General features: G+C 46.9%; 1 protein-coding gene across 1 annotated transcript; it reads left to right on the top strand.

Moving 5' to 3' along the window:
* The first annotated feature begins 5,682 nt into the window (after positions 1 to 5,682).
* Positions 5,683 to 14,039, top strand: SELENOS (selenoprotein S). The gene is made up of 5 exons (XM_080809370.1): positions 5,683 to 5,826; positions 6,512 to 6,646; positions 8,599 to 8,705; positions 11,725 to 11,890; positions 13,448 to 14,039. Exons 1-5 carry the CDS (start codon positions 5,751 to 5,753, stop codon positions 13,525 to 13,527), a joined length of 564 nt encoding a protein of 187 aa, XP_080665496.1. The 5' UTR covers positions 5,683 to 5,750; the 3' UTR covers positions 13,528 to 14,039.
* Positions 14,040 to 17,288: the final 3,249 nt, after the last annotated feature.

Here is a 17,288-nt window from a genome sequence, read left to right as displayed (position 1 = left end):
CTCTGGTGCATTTCTTGCCCACACAAAGGATAACAACAACTTCATTAAACGCAACCGGGCTTTAATTACTGATTTGAAAAATTATAGGGGAATGCAACTTCTGCTTGTTGGAATCCAAGCAGAGGGGCAGCACATTCCAATGTTTGGGACATGGTTGGGGGACAGGGGGAGTCTTGGCCCAGTGAACAGGCTACGGCAATTTACTCACAGCTTCTAGATACTTTGTTCCATTTTCACACCCTGATGTGGCCAATTTAGGCTAATTGTAAAAACAAGGTGGTGGAGGTGAGTGTCTTCACCATCCGTCTTTCCATCTGTGCAGTCTTTTCCATCTGCGGGTGTTGGTTTGGGTGAGAAATGTGAGAAACACTCTTGTCAGTAGACCCCTGAACAGTCGTGGGTGCGTGCTGCCAGCCGGATTCGCTTTTGTAAAGTGCTCACAAGATGCATAAGCCATGAAGGAACTCAGCCTTCAAGGAGCTGACAGCCTAGCTGGGAAGACAGAACTGAGGGCAACAGTGGGGCTAAACCTGCATGCAGTAGAAAAGAAGAGGGCAGAGCATTCAGAAAGGAAATGGAGCTTGGGTATCAGGAGAATTTGGCCTACAGATTTCCTCAGTATGGCCATAAACCAGTGCTTTCCAACCCCAATGTGCTATGAACTTCAGGGCACCGTGTTCAAAAGCCAGATCATGGGAACTGGGGCTGCATTTCCAGTAGGTTCTCAGGTGCTGTCCCTCAGAGGATGACACTCCCCAGACGATTTCCAGTCTCCCCTCTCACTACTTCCTTAACATCTACCTGACGCCGTTCAACTCCTTCAAGAACAGTCCTGTATGACCCATTTATTGTTGGCCAGAACCAGAGTGCATTGCTCTGCTTTTCTTGTACCCTCACCTTGACAGACTGGAAGGCCGATGTTTTTTAATGATCTCCTGGGGCATTCAGGCACCCAGGAACTAACCCAAATAGACAATAGATGGATTTATCCACTAGAAGTTAATTTAATTTAATTGAAAGGAAGATAATCCTGCAATTGATGCTCTGCTGTTCACCTCACCAAGGTGCCCTCTGGGAGTAGAGCGTTACTAAGTATACATGCGATCAGAACAGAAGACCTCCGGGGTGGGGAGGTGGTCTTAAGAGATCTTCCGGGGCTGGCTTAGAATTTAGCTTCTACAATGTCTTTCATGACAGAAGCCATGAGGCTGCCTTTTCTGCTTCCACAGAGCCTGTCAGTGCACATTGACCTGACACGGCTGCTTCTGACAGGACAGCTAAAATGAGTCCCGTTTTTTCCTCCATGCTTAAGATCCAGGGAAGCTGTTGCCATCCTAGTCAGGAGGCTCCCCGCTCCCACCATTTATGAGCCACCTATCAAGGGGACTCTGAATGGGCCTCTGGTCACTACCCTCCGTAATAAGGAACTGGTTGCGGATCATTTCCCTCAGTCACGTTCCTTACCTCTAGCTTACTTCCGGCCCCGGCTTTCAGTGTGAGCAGTCCTTAAATAATACGAGACTGGTGCGGTTGCCTGAGTGGATCTACACTAAACAGGATTGTTGTGGCACCAAACAGTTTAGTGGCCCGTGGTTAATGATTTGCAGGCTGCCAAGAGAAAACAAAAGGAGGTCTTGTTACAGTACTTACACTGTTGTCCCAAGTAAGGATTTTGCAGAAATTGACAAGATGAATGTGAGGGCTCCTTTGCTTAGAGCTCCACTAATCTCAGGACCAGAAAAATGGGGATTGTCTCAAAGCAGTTTTTCCCAGAGGCCCGATGGTTTCAATGTGCAATTTTGCAGAACATGAGGTTCACTCAAAGATAACTTCTATCATCTTATAGTAGGAACTTTTCCCGGTGGCATAGTCATGGCAACACACAAAATAATTATTTCTGTGCAACTACATTGAGATGCTGATTTGAATATTACTAGTTTTGTAGTATTGGTGAAGGGTAGTTGGAAGAAAGGCACTCTGGGACAAGGTGCCCTCCCACAAGAGGAAGCCACCCTTAGAAGGATTTTACACCACCCTGGAAGGGGCCCTCCAACCTTTCCCACCTAATAGATGACAAAAACCTGATTGGATAACAGGTGCAGGGAGGGTAAATCAGATTAAAACATCACTCCAACAAAGCCCATAAAAACCCCTAGACTTAGAAACCTGGATGGCAACTGTCTGGGAACCCTTTCCTCTTTGGGAGCTTTGTACTGTCACTTCACTGTCTTTGCTTTGTTCTCCAGCTCTCTTCATCTGGTCAACGTCTTCATTTTTCGGAGTGGCATAACCAAGAACCGGGGCACTGAAGAAGAAGGAAGTCCTGTAACAGCATTTGTAATTAGGTTTTGAGGTTCTAAGAACTATACATTTAGGAAATATATGTAGTTATATATACACATACATAGTTTTACATGTTTACGTCTGCTTTCAGCTCAGGTCATGATCCCAGGATCTTGGGATCAAGCCGCATGTCCCCCGCCAGTTCTACACAGCTCTCTCCTTCTCTCTCTGTCTCTCTCTCTCTGTCTCAAAATCTTTAAATACTACAGTAGGAATCAACAAGAATGTCGTTGAAAGGGTCATTCAAGTTTGAGAAACATTATTGTTTGATTGCCATCTCTGTAATCCCCCTTAGCTACCAACACCTTTAATCCTGTCTTGTTCCCTATACTTTTGTGAGGAGGTGAGGTTAGGCAGTTTACCAGTTAGCTTTTGCCGCAATAATGCTGCCTAACAAACCACTCCAAAACTCAGGTTTTTAAGTGACAACCACCATTTATTCTCATAGCTGGCTTTGCTTTTCCTTGTAGGTCTGTGGGTTAACGAGGGTGGCTCAGTTTTGCATATCTCATTGTCCTTGGGCAAGTCAGCTAACTTGGCCGTGGCACGAGGAGGAAACGATAGAGACTTCTTAAGACCTTCTCTGAAAACTGACTCACTGCTGAGTCTGCCTACTTGTCATTAACCTAGGCAAGCCACCTGGTCAAGTCCAAAGTCAAAGGGTGGGCAAATAATACTCCTTCCACCCTGAGGCTATTGCAAGGATATGTTGCAAGAAACAATGCAATGATGAATTGCCAGTCATTTAGTCTACCATGGTCTGTGACTAGTTGGGATATCTTTGTTCTGTTTTTGCAAATAACCCCTGAGCAGTTATACTGAACAAAGTGTATATTGAAATAACTCTATGTTCTAGATAAGCTAGGGGAGATGATACACCCTGATTAAAGTGACAAAGGGAATGCATAAGCCAGGGTAGGAAGAATACCTTCTATTAATGGGAATTTAAGAACAGCGTTGTGCTAGGAACCGAAGCAGAACCCCTTTATCCTTGCAGCCTCATAATTCAAAATCTATTAGATTTTAGTTGAATATACTATTCATAATACTGTGAATACATATGTAAACAGAGACTCGTTTATAATAGTATGCAAAAGTACTTTATTCTTCGTGTTTAAAAATGTGCATTATTTTCATTACTGTTGTGCTGGTTTCTATTTTATATCACAGTGTCCTGAGTGAGAGGAATTATTCAGTATTTTTGTTTAAATGATAGAGATTAAATGTTAAATTTATTCCATTTTCATGCCTGCAGACACTGCAGGGCAGGGTCGGTATACAAGGCAAAAAAGTCAAACTCTTCTCCCCCATTTAACCATATACAATATTTTGACATTTTTATGATATGCAAGTTGACTTAATTCATTGACTTGGTTTGAAAGCTGGCAACAGTAAGGCAGGATCTCTATGAGGTAGGATCTTCCTCCATAGCTACTCCAAATATCGTAATTCCTGAGCTACACTGTGAGCTCTGAAATGATGTTCACGACAACATTCTCGAAGCTTTCACATCTTAATGTGACACCTTCTGTCAAGGTAGGGAGGTATCTGTTAAAAACCTTCTTAGCCAAGGCACCTGGGTGGCTCAGTGGGTTAAGCCTCTGCCTTTGGCTCAGGTCATAATCTCAGGGTCCTGGAATCGAGCCCTGCATCTGGCTCTCTGCTCGGTGTGGAGTCTGCTTCCCCCCGACCCCTCTGCCTACCTCTCTGCCTACTTGTGATCTCTCAATCTCTGTCAAATAAATAAAATTAAAAAAAAAAAAAGCGCATTCTTAGCCAACCCACACCAGCAGCAATCTTAACCACTAAGTTACTGTAAGAAAAAATGAACTTACCAAGCATTAATAGAAAATTGTGCCCGATCCCTTTTCAGGATATTAACGCTCTGAGAGACAAGAGAGGTTCTCATCAACTGCTTCCATGAACAGTGATTCCTACCATATTGGGTACCTTATGTCCAGAGCATAACCAAACAAGCTAGGCAAACCCCATCTCCTGACTAGTTTATCACTATTTATACACAAGGTATATTTCTTTCTTTTTTTTTTTAAGATTTTATTTATTTATTTGACAGAGATCACAAGTAGGCAGAGAGGCAAGCAGAGAGAGAGGGAAGCATGGTCCCTGCTGAGCAGAGAGCCCAATGCAGGGCTCGATTCCACAACCCTGGGATCATGACCTGAGCTGTAGGCAGAGGCTTTAACCCACTGAGCCACCCAGGGGCCCCCACAAGGTATATTTAAAACTGAACCCAAATCAAGTATTGCAGTCATAATCCCAAAAAATAGTTCAGTTCTAGCGTATCAGGTCCCTGCAAGATACCAGATGGAGGGAGAAACCACTTCAAAACAAAGAAGGATGGTACATCACCTTTTACAAGTGAGAGGAAAATATCAAGGAGAGAATAAAATGTCGCCCTCCTAAACTCATCAAATCAATGGCTGTCTTCACAGCCTTAACTGACAAAATCCAGAGTCCTCAATTTCCCCATTTCAAGAGCCCATTTTCAAGGCGAAGAAGAGCCTTGACGTCATCCCCTCTTTGCTGTCTTTTCACGACTGTATTCCGGATTCTCCACCCTCCCTTCGAGACACAGGCGTGTTCACCTCAACAGCTTCTCCAAAAACACTCAAGCTCAAATTTCAGATACGGTGGTCAAGGTAGGTCTGGGAGTGGTAGTGACGGGAGAGGGAGAGGAGTGGAAGGCGGTGGAGGAGGGCTTTGCAGGCGAGGAAAAACCGGCCAGGAAACTATTCTGAACAACTCCTACCGCCCTGTGGCACCTAGTAGTGTTGGACTGGATGCGTGCTAGAGCTACTGCTTTAATCCTTTCCCGGGAGGTTTTGGCTCTGGAGGGGAGGAGAACCGTGACGGTCCACCGGACTTCCTTAGCCCGAAATGGAACCGGGGCAGCTGGAGGAGGAGGCTGCCAGGGTTCATGGGCACGCCTTGGGGGAGGATCTCGGCGGCAACTCTCATCAACCTGGTTTCTGCCGGCCTAGTTGTGTTGCCCAATGGGGCCGGGGCAAGGATGTGGGCGCAAATCCTGCTTCCAGGCGGCCCCTAACCCCGTGACCTCGGTGTGCAATCAGTACAAACGTAAACATGCCAGCCGGTGTCGGCCCGGAGACCCGTCACGCGGCTGCACTCGGGCGAGCAATGACGCGGCCGGGCTACACCGCGCGCTGCAGGTCCAGGACCTTCTGCCACGGCCCCGCCCACTCTTCCGGCCCCGCCCGGCTGGCCACGCCCTCGCTGTGATTGGCTGAGCCTCAGGGCGGGGTGGCGCCGCGATTGGCCGGGACTCCGGGACGCTGGGCTCGGGAGCGCGCCACGTGTATGTAGGGGCGGGCCGGAAGGCGAAGGCTCCAGCTGACGCGGCCGGGCCGCGCGGCTGAGTGGCGGCCATGGAGCGGGACGGGCAGCAGCTGTCCGCGCGGCCGGCCCTGGAGACGGAGGGGTTGCGCTACCTGCACGTCACCGGTGAGTCGCCGCGGGCCACGGGCTCGTACCGCCGGCTCCCCCGGGCGCCGCCATGTTCGGTGGGTCGTCCTCTGCTGCGCGCCGGGCCCGGCCTGGGGAGGCCTGGGGAAGCCTGGCCGGCAGCCGGGTGGCGCCGCACGCAGGTCCGGGAGGAGGGCCTGGAACGCGCGCGGAGGCCCTCCCGGAGCCACAGTGCTCTGGGCGGGGCCGTCGGGCTCTTTTTTGCGCGAATCCTTTACTTAATGCGAAGCAAGCCCTTCCGGGTTGCGGTGACTGGAGCCGCTCGGCCCTGGGCATTTTCCTCCAGGTCTCGCGTCACCCCACGCCCGGCGCTGTGTCGGCCCCCGCGGCCACCTCTTTTTATAAGTTCCTGAGGTCTGAAAGGCCTCTGCCCTCCCGAGCCGAATAAACTTCCTTTCCCCCATCAAAACCCGCTCTGCAGTGCCCTCCAGCCTCCGGACTTGCCCCTCAACTCCCCAGATGGTTGAGGAGTCCCTTCTCGGTGACCCCCGAATTGTGCTCGCTTCTATTCTAACTGCCTCCTTAGGAGGCCATTTCCTCCGCTAGACCCGGAGGGTTTTGAGGGCAGGAGCTACACTTCCCGTCGTCCTCGTTGAATTTTATGGAATAGTCTAGTAGTGTGGTATGACTTAGAGTTTCCTGAAAACTGTTTGCTTCTTTTCAGTGGGCTCCCTGCTAGCCACCTATGGCTGGTACATCGTCTTCAGCTGCATCCTTCTCTACGTGGTGTTTCAGAAGCTTTCCACCCGGCTGAGGGCCTTGAGACAGAGACAGCTGGACCGAGCCGCGGCCGCTGTGGGTTAGTGTTTAGAAGTTAGTCTGTTAGGAAGAGCAAGAAATTCACGATTCTAATCTGTGTGAAAGGAAAGCCATTTTCTGCCTCTGTAATTGATTTTGGGGAATGTGCGGTAGCTTTTCTTTTCTTTCTTTCTTTTTTTTTAATTTCAGAGATTTTAATGAGGTGGAAAACTTGATTGATGGTGGGTAGAGCACTCACTGCATATTCTGTTAAATGGTTTTTCATTTATAGTGAGGATTGAAATGAAAACGTCACAGCTTCTCCATACTTGTGGGTCTGCCTGTTGAATCTCTAGAACCATGGCGAGTGGCAGGAAAAACTCAGCCATGGTTCTTTATACCCACCACATTTTGATTTTCACTACTTCCTCATCAGATCTGATTTCAAATTACACTTGGTTGTTTCGAAAACATATTCCCTTGGAAAACAGTAGCCTTTTTCACTAGGCAGAAGCTAGTTTCTGAGGACATATCTAAAAGAAACGTCAAGCACTTCGAGAAATGGCAGCTCACTTAAATACAAATCATTCTTCTGACTCAGCATGGTTAGAGTTTGGGGAGAAAAGCAAATGTGGTAATACAAAAGGAGTCACTAGCAGAAAGACTTAGGAATGTCCTTCTCTCAAACATACCTCTCCTCTCCTCCCATGAAATTCTGTGGTCCTTCCATTCTCTCAGTCTTTTTGATTGTTGGCTGTACTTCCAACAACAAACTACATATTACAGGTGTACATCTTGCATAAATGCAGGATTTCAAGAGGGTGGCAGGGGTGTAGGAAACAGCGTCGGTCGCCTGGTAAAGCCATCTCTACAAGTGTCATGCTGGCAGGGTGAGACCGCTCTTACAGCTGAAAAGTAGGTTTATAAGATGACGATAGGCTGGGCATTTTTAGAGAGGCTTATTTGTTTCCATGAGGCACTGCAAAAAGTAGGCGTGCAGTCAGAAGTGTTCTGTTGTGCTGTTGTACAATTTTGTAGGGAACATGGTTAAAAAAAAATCCACATTCGATTTTATTCTAAGAATGACCTGAAAGTTAGAAGTATTGCCAAAATTTACATTTCTGTGAAGTAGAAGTATGATTTTGTTTTGTTTCTAAAGATAAAGTTCTAGTCATATCTCCCACCATGCAAGCACAGACCCACACATCCGTTGCTACCTGGACCACAACACTTTGGCCCATTTTATGTGGATTCAATTAAGTGCTCTTTTTTCCACCACTGTGTAGGTAGTGATGGTTGCTTATACTTTTGGAGAGTGCTGATGTGAACACATAGTTCTACTTTGTTTTCTTTAAAAATGGCCACACCACTGTGTGTGTGCCTTGAGGTGGTTCTGGACAGGGTTGTCTGAAAAGGTGAGCAGGTAGAGAGCTTGACAGTGTATTTATATAAAACAAATCAGAGAAAATGTTGATAAAACTGGGGAGCTCATTTCCATTAATACTAACTGGAAGGATTCTTCTTTTCTGTAGAAGCAAGCGAAAAATGCCTAAAGATCTTTACCTCTTTGTGGTATGGATCTGGGCTAAATAAGCGATGGCTAGTGGTCAGAAAACTCTATCTTCCCTTGTTATCTTTTCCAATTCTTGTCAGGTTGGAGACTGGATGTTAGAAGCCCAGGTTGTGGAATGGAATCTTGGGGTACCCCTCAGACCACTTACATTTCAGTCATGGGGCCATGCCAGACTCTCTGAGTGGGAATTGCTGAGGGAGCTCAGAAGACGTGTTTCTCACAGGGGTATCTGGAGCCCTGGACCTTTAACGGGGGGGGCTAAGAACCATGGCAGTAGGACAGTCTTCTGCCCCCATAAGCAGCAAAATTTATGCACAGCAGGAGAATTTTCATGTAAAGTACATGTTTTTACACTGCTTAACATCAGTACTTCTGTATCCTCCTAATAATACGGACCTCAAGAGTTTCTTTTTTTCTCAAATTTTTTCCTGACATTCTAGAACCTGATGTTGTTGTTAAACGACAGGAGGCTTTAGCAGCTGCTCGTTTGAAAATGCAAGAAGAATTAAATGCACAAGTTGAAAAGCATAAGGAAAAACTAAGACAGGTATGAGCTGGTTTTAATTTCAGTATGTGCTCTTAAGAAATATTTTGCTGTTTCATGGGTGAGAGAGAGAGAGAGAGAGAGAGTGTGTGTGTGTGTGTGTGTGTATACGCACACTTGCCTGCATGTCCTCCCCACCCCTCCCCCTTAGGGGAGGTACTGGAAACAACTAATTATGGCAGAATCACTTAGCTCAGTATCAGTCAGCATCCTTTCCTTGTGCAATACCTTAACTGTTTATGGAATAAATAAATACTCTTTAAAAAAGGTGTTCCTTTATTTACCCTTTTTACTTTTCAGTGGTCTCTTCACAGTATTCTCACCCAAAACTGTGTGTCCCATTGCCATGCCACTGGACACACAGAGTACATATTCAGCCTCTTGCTCCATTGTCTGTCTCAGGCCTCATCTCTCACACAATCTAGCTTGGTGGGGCTGTTCAGTGGACTGAGGGAGAGCCGGGGGGAGGTCGCCAGTGGGCCCAACCCAGGAGTGAGATGGGGAGCAGGAGGTGGAGTTTTGAAAGATGTTTTTTAAAGGCATGTGGTTTGGTTGGGGATCAGTAGGAGGGGAGGGGGAAGGAAGAGCCAAGGACAGCTGTTGGAAGTGACCTGAACAGTCTGGTGGGTTGTGCCACCCTTCACAGAAGCAAGGCCACCCACCAGATTTGTACCTCTGTGTAACTGAAACAACCAGGTTGTAGATTCTGCTTTCCAAGAAGTTTCGATCCAGATGTTTCTGGCCTTTCTTCATCTTCTGAGAAGAAAGTGTCTGCGTGCTCTAAGGCAACAGAGAAGTTGACTTTCCTGTTGGTTTTGCCTGTGTCTCTGGTGTTTCCAGGGTCCTGTGCCTTTCTGCCACCGCTAGTGGCCCTTGTGGTTTCTGCATGGTCATCCAGTACGTGGCTGGTCTCCCCAGCTTGGCTGGAACCCAGGAGGAAAGGGCAGAACAAGACCACACCTCCTCCACACGTTCCTCCTCCTTCGTCACCCGGTCTTGGCAGCCTTCTTCACTGTTCAGTTGCGTCCTTTCGGCTTAAATGCAGTCACTAACCTAGAGTGTACTAGCACATTACTGTTACTTATTTAATTTTTTAAAATCATACAAAGTAAAAAAAAAATTATTGTTATAAAAATCTGTACCATGAAAATGAAGTCTCTGATCTCCTTGTTGCTCTACCTGCTGCTGCCCAGGCTTTCCATGTTTGATTTTTAGTTTTTTTTTCTAGAAATATTTATAATACAAACACACGTAGAAATTTTTCATTGAAATGGCAGCGTAGTATACATAGATGCCATTTTTGAGCCATTCTATTTTAGTTTTTCTCTTTGTTGATCTCCAGCCATTATTACTGTTTTGTTCCGAGAGCTGTAGACTAGGTTGAGTTCCTGCTCTGTGTCAGAACTCATGACTTCAGCATCTGAGTTTTTTGTGTGTGTTAGTAAAATAGCTTGATCTCTTACGCAGTTTGCTGATGTCGCTGAAAATAATCTTTTTAAAAGATTATTAAGACTTTTTAAAATTGTAGTGTGCCCCCCCCCCAAAATCGGGAAAGGGACAAAAGCCTATGTTCGGTTTTAAGATTGTTATAGCACATGGGGTTCTGTCTCCTCTACTTATAGGCAGAGTAGTAATAACAAACTGAATGAGTCCGTCCGACCCACAGCTGAATGAGCCCTCCTGCCTGCTATCTCAGGACCTGTCCGCTGTGTTCCATCCTGGGGTTCTGCATATCAGCTAGGAGTGTAGACTAGCCTTCAGGTCAAGAGATGATTTCTTCCTTGGCCTCTTGTCCCTGCAGACAGTGGAAGCATTTGGTCAGGTATTGGGGGTTAGCAGCAGCAGCCCCTGAAAGCCGTGGAGAAATTTTCTGGAAATGTGCTTCCTAAGGCATCTCCTCACATATCCCCGTGACATGACAGTTAACTGGAACAGAGCTAACAGCAGTTCGGGTCTGGCTTCCCTGGGGAGTGAGGAGTGTAGGGCACAGAGGTTTGTGCACAGGCAGGTTGCAGTCTTGCGCCTGGCTGTCGGGCAGGCATGTTGCTTTATAAGGAGCAGGAACAGAGGCGAAGGTCCAGGGCACTGGGTTTCCCTCCCGCCTAGGGAGCCTGCTCCCTGTGTGCTGACAAGCTTTGTCAAGTGCTCATTGTGCACAGTTTTCCGCTGAAACTAATTTTCCTTTGTTTCCAGTAGTGCTTGACTTTCAGAGTGCTTTCCCATCTGTTCTCACTGGAGCCTCACAGTCTGCAAAGCAGAGGGAGTGAGCGGCTTTCCTTAGGTACCTCCACCAGGCGGCACCAGAGCAGGCCTACCAGCCACGCTCACCCATTCCAAGTGCGAGTTCTTCCGTGTTACAAAAATGTCCCACTGTGGGGGCGCCTGGGTGGCTCAGGGGTTAAAGCCTCTGCCTTCGGCTTGGGTCGTGATCCCAGGGTCCTGGGATCGAGCCCCGCATCGGGCTCTCTGCTCAGCGGGGAGCCTGCTTCCTCCTCTCTCTCTGCCTCTCTGCCTACTTGTGATCTCTGTCTGTCAAATAAATAAATAAAATCTTTAAAAAAGAAAAATGTCCTACTGTGGGCAAGTTTCAGAAGAACTGAACTGGTATTCTTTTTCCATGACACTTCTTGCTTTCTTTAATAGTTGATAAAAACATGGGTGTCTAGGTGGCTCAGTTGGTTAGCGTCTGCCCTCCACCTCTGCCTTCGGCTTAGGTCATGATCCTAGGATCCTGGGATCAAGCCCCAAGTCTGGCTCCTTGCTTAGTGGGGAGTCTGCTTCTCCCTCTCCCCACTCACGTTCTCTCTCTCTCTCTCTCTCAAATAAATAAAATCTCAAAAAAAAGTTTCTGTGAGTTAAGTTCCTACCATTAGATGACAGCAGTGTTATTAACTAAAGAAAACGCAGGTGAAGGTTTGGTTTAAAGGACTTTAAAATGAAAAAAATCACCAAAATTAGTGTTTTCTATGGGAAAGATGTCAGCTTATGAATTCATACTGTTACTTGGGCAATTCTTTCTCAGCTTGAAGAACAAAAAAGGAGACAGAAGATTGAAATGTGGGACAGCATGCAAGAAGGGAAAAGTTACAAAGGAAATGCAAGAAAGCCTCCAGAAGACGGTCCTGGGCCTTCTACTTCATCAGTCCTGCCAAAACGGAAAGCTGACAGGAAGCCGCTGCGGGGAGGTGGTGAGTACCAGACACTAAGATTCCGAGCAATTACAGGGTAGGTTTACCTTGTAAAAACAAGATTCTCTTTCTTCCTTTTATTATCTGTAAATTGAAGCTAATTCCTAAGCTTGGGATTATGAAGATAAATAAAAGAAACACATGCAAAGCATCCCTTTATAGCTAGCGGTCACCAGCTTGGTGAGCTCAGTGCCCCCATTGCCCAGTGTCCCAGGGCAAGGATGTGGATGTAGGTCCTGCTTCCAGGAGGCCTGTAACCTCCTGGGCCTCAGTGTCCAGTCAGCAAAGAAAAAGAAAAAAAAGTAAACATTGAATAAGAAATGGAAAAGGGAGGTCAGTCACAGCTCCTCGGATGTATGCCTCTCACCCTTGTCCCACGTGGCCCTGGCAGGGGAGAGGTAAGCAGAGGGGCGAGGGATAGTTTGCCCCCCATTGCAGAGGAGCGTCACAGGGCTAGAACACAGTGGTTTTCGTCCTCCCAGCCATGGCCAGCTTGTTTCTTGCAAATAACTTTCTCAAGGAGACACGGACGGATGCTCATTCAGAGCTTTCTTCTGTGCGCAACCCCCGCCCCCTGCACTCTAGGTGATGCGGTCGCTCTCTATCTCCATCCCATTCTTGAGGTCTTTCACATCCTTTTGGGAAGATGTGACTCACACACAAATGAAAATAAGTCATGTTTATGATCTGCTAGCAGTTCCACCTGGAGCCTGAGGGAGGAGAGGGCAAAGGCGCCAGAACGCTTTGTGGAGGAACCAGTTGTAGGCTGAATGCTTCTATTCCCCGTGGGAGGAGGGGCTGTCTGTAGAGGTCCTGCAGAGGCTGGCGTCATGGGGGGATCCTGGGGAGACTGGCACGTGGGCTCTGAGGCAGCGCGAACACGAGCTGGGCCGCCCTTAAAGGTTGAGCCCCATCCCCTTTGTGTCAGGAACCCAGAGCTGGTTTGCTGGAGGAGCGATGTATCTGAGGAGAAAATGCTGTTTTAAAACTTTCTCTCAGGACGCCTGGGTGGTACAGTTGGTTAGGCGTCCGACCCTTGGTTTCGGCTCAGTCATGATCTCAGGGTTGTGAGATCAAGCCCCGCATCCACCTCTTTGCTCAGTGGGGAGTCTGCTTGAGATTCTCTCGCCCTCTCCCTCTGCCCCACACCCCCACTCCAGACACGTGTGTTCTCTCACTTGCTCTCTAAAATAAATCTTTTTTTAAAAAATCAGCCGGAAGTTGGGGCATCTGGGTGGCTCAGTGGGTTAAAGCCTCTGCCTTTGGCTCAGGTCATGATTCCAGGGTCCTGGATTGAGTTCCGCACAGGGGAAGTTTTTATGTTTCTGAGGAGTTAAGACCAGGAAGTTAGATGGCTTCTTTTATTCCCACCAGAAAGTCAGTTCAAGGTGCAATGACAGAATAAAGTATTTTTTTCACATGGCAGCTGAAAGTTTTATGAAAAGGTCTGTGAGAATAGCATCCATATCTTCATAGTGCTTTGTGTGTCAGGCTCACAGTTTTATGTTTTGTACAGAATGTTCCCAGTACTGTTTTGTTTCCTTTTTCTTATCCCAGGTTACAACCCTTTGTCTGGTGAAGGAGGTGGAGCGTGCTCTTGGAGACCCGGACGCAGAGGCCCGTCATCTGGTGGATGAGGCTAAGAATCTTGCTAGTGTCGCTTTTGACATTAGCAAGATGAATCGGTAACCCTGAATTCAATTGCCTTACGCACACTTTTCACAGTGACTAGCCAAGGGGAGTGGGGTTTATTTCTGCTCTTAACTACACTGCGTCTTTAATGGTTGAAGCCAGCATGGGATATAGATGTCACCACTAGCGGTAGTGACAGTCGGTCACACTTCAGTTAAGCCAGTGACTGCACTCATTGATTTCATGGGTAATTGCTAGTTGGTAGATAAAGCCCTCCAGGTGATTAACAGTCTTGGTAAAAGAGACCTAGTGATGGTTCTTCAGGTTAGAAGTCCTTGCTGGTTGGACAGTCTCTGTGACGGGTTGCGTTGAATGATGTCTTCCTTGTAAATGGTGAGCCCACCAGCGAGGATTACTGATGCAGACAGTTGATGGGGTTGTTTCTGTATATTTATTTTTATGTACAGAACTTTGTAAAAAAGAAACTGTATATATTAAAAAAAAACGCAAAAAAACATTTTTAGCATCTTTCTTAAATTCAAGGAAATTTCTTGATGAACTTGAATTTGTCTGCCAAACGTTAAACAGCTTTTTATCATTCCACCATAAGCTCCTATCGCTACTTCTTTTCCCTACTCACTGTTTCTCTCTTGTGGTGAACGAGGTGAGTGACAGTCAGCTACAATGATCCCCAGAGTTGGCAGATCCCTTGGGGTTTGTCCATAGAATCGGGTGCTCGGAGCTGAGTTGCTAAATTAATAGGATAAACAAACATCTTGTCTAGAAGTGTCTTGAGGGCCAACCAGATTTCTAAGGGCCCTTTTGGTTATTCCCTCACACCATGACTCATTTGTTACATTCTTGTCTAGAGGCTCTGTCTGGAGTACACTATACAGGGCCAGAGAGTAAATATTTCAGGCTGGGCAGGATAGTAGTGTTGGGTTTGTGTACTTTTTTAGAAAAAAAAAATTATTTAAATTTAAATCCACTTAATTAACATAAAATGTATTATTAGTTCCAGAGGTAGAGGTAAGTGATTCATCCGTCTTATATAATGCCCAGTGCTCATGGTATCACGTGCCCTCCTTAATGTCCATCACCCAGGGTTTGCACACTTTTCTTAAAGAATGTTGAAAACAAAACCAAAGATTCTTAGCTCATGGGCTGGATTCAGCCTCTATGCTGTAGTTTACTGATTCTGCTGTCAAGTCGAGATCATAAGAAGGAACAAAATTAACCTGCATGATAGTGGTAATTAGCCAGAAAAGTATTCTAGAGTGGTCTCATATGTCTAAATTAGTCAATATTTGTTGAGTATCTGGTATGTGTGAAGGATTCTAAGGTCTTCTTGATATACATAAAGGAACAAATATAGTCTGGTCCTGTGGAACTCACAGTCTCTTGCAGAGGGTTGGGGAGAACAGAAACAGGACACTTGAAGAACAGTGTATTTACAAATAGGTTGGAATAGTCCGGATTAAGAATTCGAGTCTGAAGACATTTGAGTTTAATTTTGGGTGGGGACAGCGGGGGCTCCAGATGAGAAGGTCAGTGAATACAAGGGTGAGGCTTGTGAGGTTTAGGACATCCCAGTTCCCAGTTTTTAACTAGATTGGCTTTTAACCAGCATAGAAGGTTTACAGCATGGGAAGTTTCAGAGTTGGATTAAAGTATTTCATCCAGATTCATTGTTTACATTGAGAGATTCCCTTGTGGGCTCCCAAAGAAACTTCTTAATAATTCTTTCCTTCATGTATTTTCTGTAGCTGAAAACGTGTTAAGTTGCTCTCTGTGATTCATTTTAGAAGTAGAAGGGCATGTTTTGATATACTCTGAGATGTGACTCATCTCCCTCAAGCCTCATTTTTTCCATAAATCTAGAAATTAGTCATGAGCACATAGGAAGAAACGATGGTTGAATTCTGAGCCTTGATCGCCATGGTCGACTTCCCTCTTGTGTTCCTAACAGCCAAGGGCTATGGATAACCAGGGTGGAAAGCTGTCTGGCTAATGAAAAGTTATATGGGATAGTATTATTAATAATTAGTATTTGGTTGTTAATTAATATTATTAATGGGTGAAAATCGTGTGCTGCAAGCCTAGGGCAGAAAGCATTCCAAAAGGGTAGACAGAGGAAGCCAGGGATGGTGAGTCTTGCTCTCCTCTTGAAAGGATGAGGAAGTGGGACAAGAACCCGAGGCCTGCGGGGAAGCACGGAGTGGGCCATGGAGGAGCCATGTCGAACTGGGTAGGACGCTGCCCATGCCTCAGTGAGGGGCTACAGCTGGGATGGCAGCTTGGAACTGGTGTGCTAGACACGGGAGGCACAAGTGTTCAGTGATGACTTTGTGACCCAGTCCTTCCTGATCATGGGGCAACGTTAGTAGATTCTTGGGCAAAATACATGTGAATCATCAGTTGAAACTCTGGTAGCTGGAGTTCTGTCCTTGGCCGACGCACCTGCCTCTGTACATGGGGAGAAAGACAGTCATTTGGGTCTTATCCCCTCCTCACGGACTCCACTTCTGCCTCTCCTTCCTCTCCCTTCCCCTCTGCCATCTCTGCTAGCTCTTCACCCAATATTCACATGCTTTGCCTTCAGACCAGAACAAGGCCGTATCAAATAAACCAAGCCCCGGCTCCATCTGGTGCCCTTCCCTGCAGCGCAAGCTTTGAGTTGTCACCGCCTGTCCTCCGCCTCTCGCCCTGCCCTCTGCTTCACACCAGGCTCTCACTGGGTCATCGGATTTCAAACTGGTGGGACTGTTGGTCACAGCTTACCTGGCCTGGTAGCACTTGGCCCCTGCCCGCCACCCTCCTTTGTCTGCCGTAGCACCCCCACACTGGGGTTTACTCCCCGACTGCCTACACCTCTCCCTTTGGCAGTTCCCTCCCTGCCAAAGTGTTCTGTATTCTCTCTCCTGTTCCTCTTCCTCACCAACACTCTTCTTAGGGTCCCCTGTGGTATTAAGTTTGATGGATCATTCTCGATACTCCCCTTCAGCAAGTATTATCTGCGATAATTAAGCACTCCTTGAAAAACACTGTTCTCTTGACTTCTAGAACTCCACACGTGTTGGTTTTCTCCTACCTTTCTGGCCACTCCTCAGTGCTTTGTTTTCTCACTTTCTGACCTCTGAATGCTGGAGTTAGAGGAGGTTAGAAGAGGCAAGAAGGTAACCAATGTCAGTGGCATTGCAGAGACTGCACCTGTACAAACACCTTACTCACTGGTTGGCTGGTGCTCAGCTGGGCAGCAGGTGACTGAGCCCTGTGTTTCTCCATCTCTGGCAGCCCAGCTGGGCTTGTTCACTTTCACCTTCTGGGCTGGTTCAGTTCTAAGAATAGTGTGTTAACCTTTCCCAGTCTGTTTGCATCACATTTCCTACCATCCCATCAGCCAAGGCAATTCCTAAGTCCAGGCCCAATGCAAAGGGGAGAGGAAGACTGCTTCTCAAAGGAGGAAGCCAAAAGCACGCACAAGATGCAGAGAAGGGAAAGAATCTGGCCATTTGCAGTGGAAATACTGTAAATCCCCTTGGATCTTATAATATCCATCTTTCCGCCTGTGAAATCCCCAGTCTGGATCAAGGCTGCCCTCACTTGATCCTTGAGGACCATCCCCAAGATTTACAAGCAAGAGAATTGCCTCGCAAAGGGGAAGAATCCAGCTCTGATAAATCTGCCACTCCCCAATCCCAGAAGGAGCCTGCAAAATGGCCTGGTGATCGGCAGGGGCCGACAGGACACGTGGCTCCCTCAGACA

This window comes from Martes martes (genome assembly GCF_963455335.1).
Source record: "Martes martes genome assembly, chromosome: 7".
NCBI lineage: Eukaryota > Metazoa > Chordata > Mammalia > Carnivora > Mustelidae > Martes > Martes martes.
The sequence above is the reverse complement of the archived record's forward strand: the minus strand, read 5'-3'. Positions and strand labels throughout refer to the sequence as shown.

Bases quoted from the DNA above. Each gene is read 5' to 3' on its own strand.
- SELENOS (XM_080809370.1), top strand. From the start codon at position 5,751: ATGGAGCGGGACGGGCAGCAGCTGTCCGCGCGGCCGGCCCTGGAGACG. The intron at 6,647-8,598 runs GTTAGTGTTTAG...CTGACATTCTAG, and splicing joins CCGAGCCGCGGCCGCTGTGG to AACCTGATGTTGTTGTTAAA. The intron at 8,706-11,724 runs GTATGAGCTGGT...ATTCTTTCTCAG, and splicing joins ATAAGGAAAAACTAAGACAG to CTTGAAGAACAAAAAAGGAG.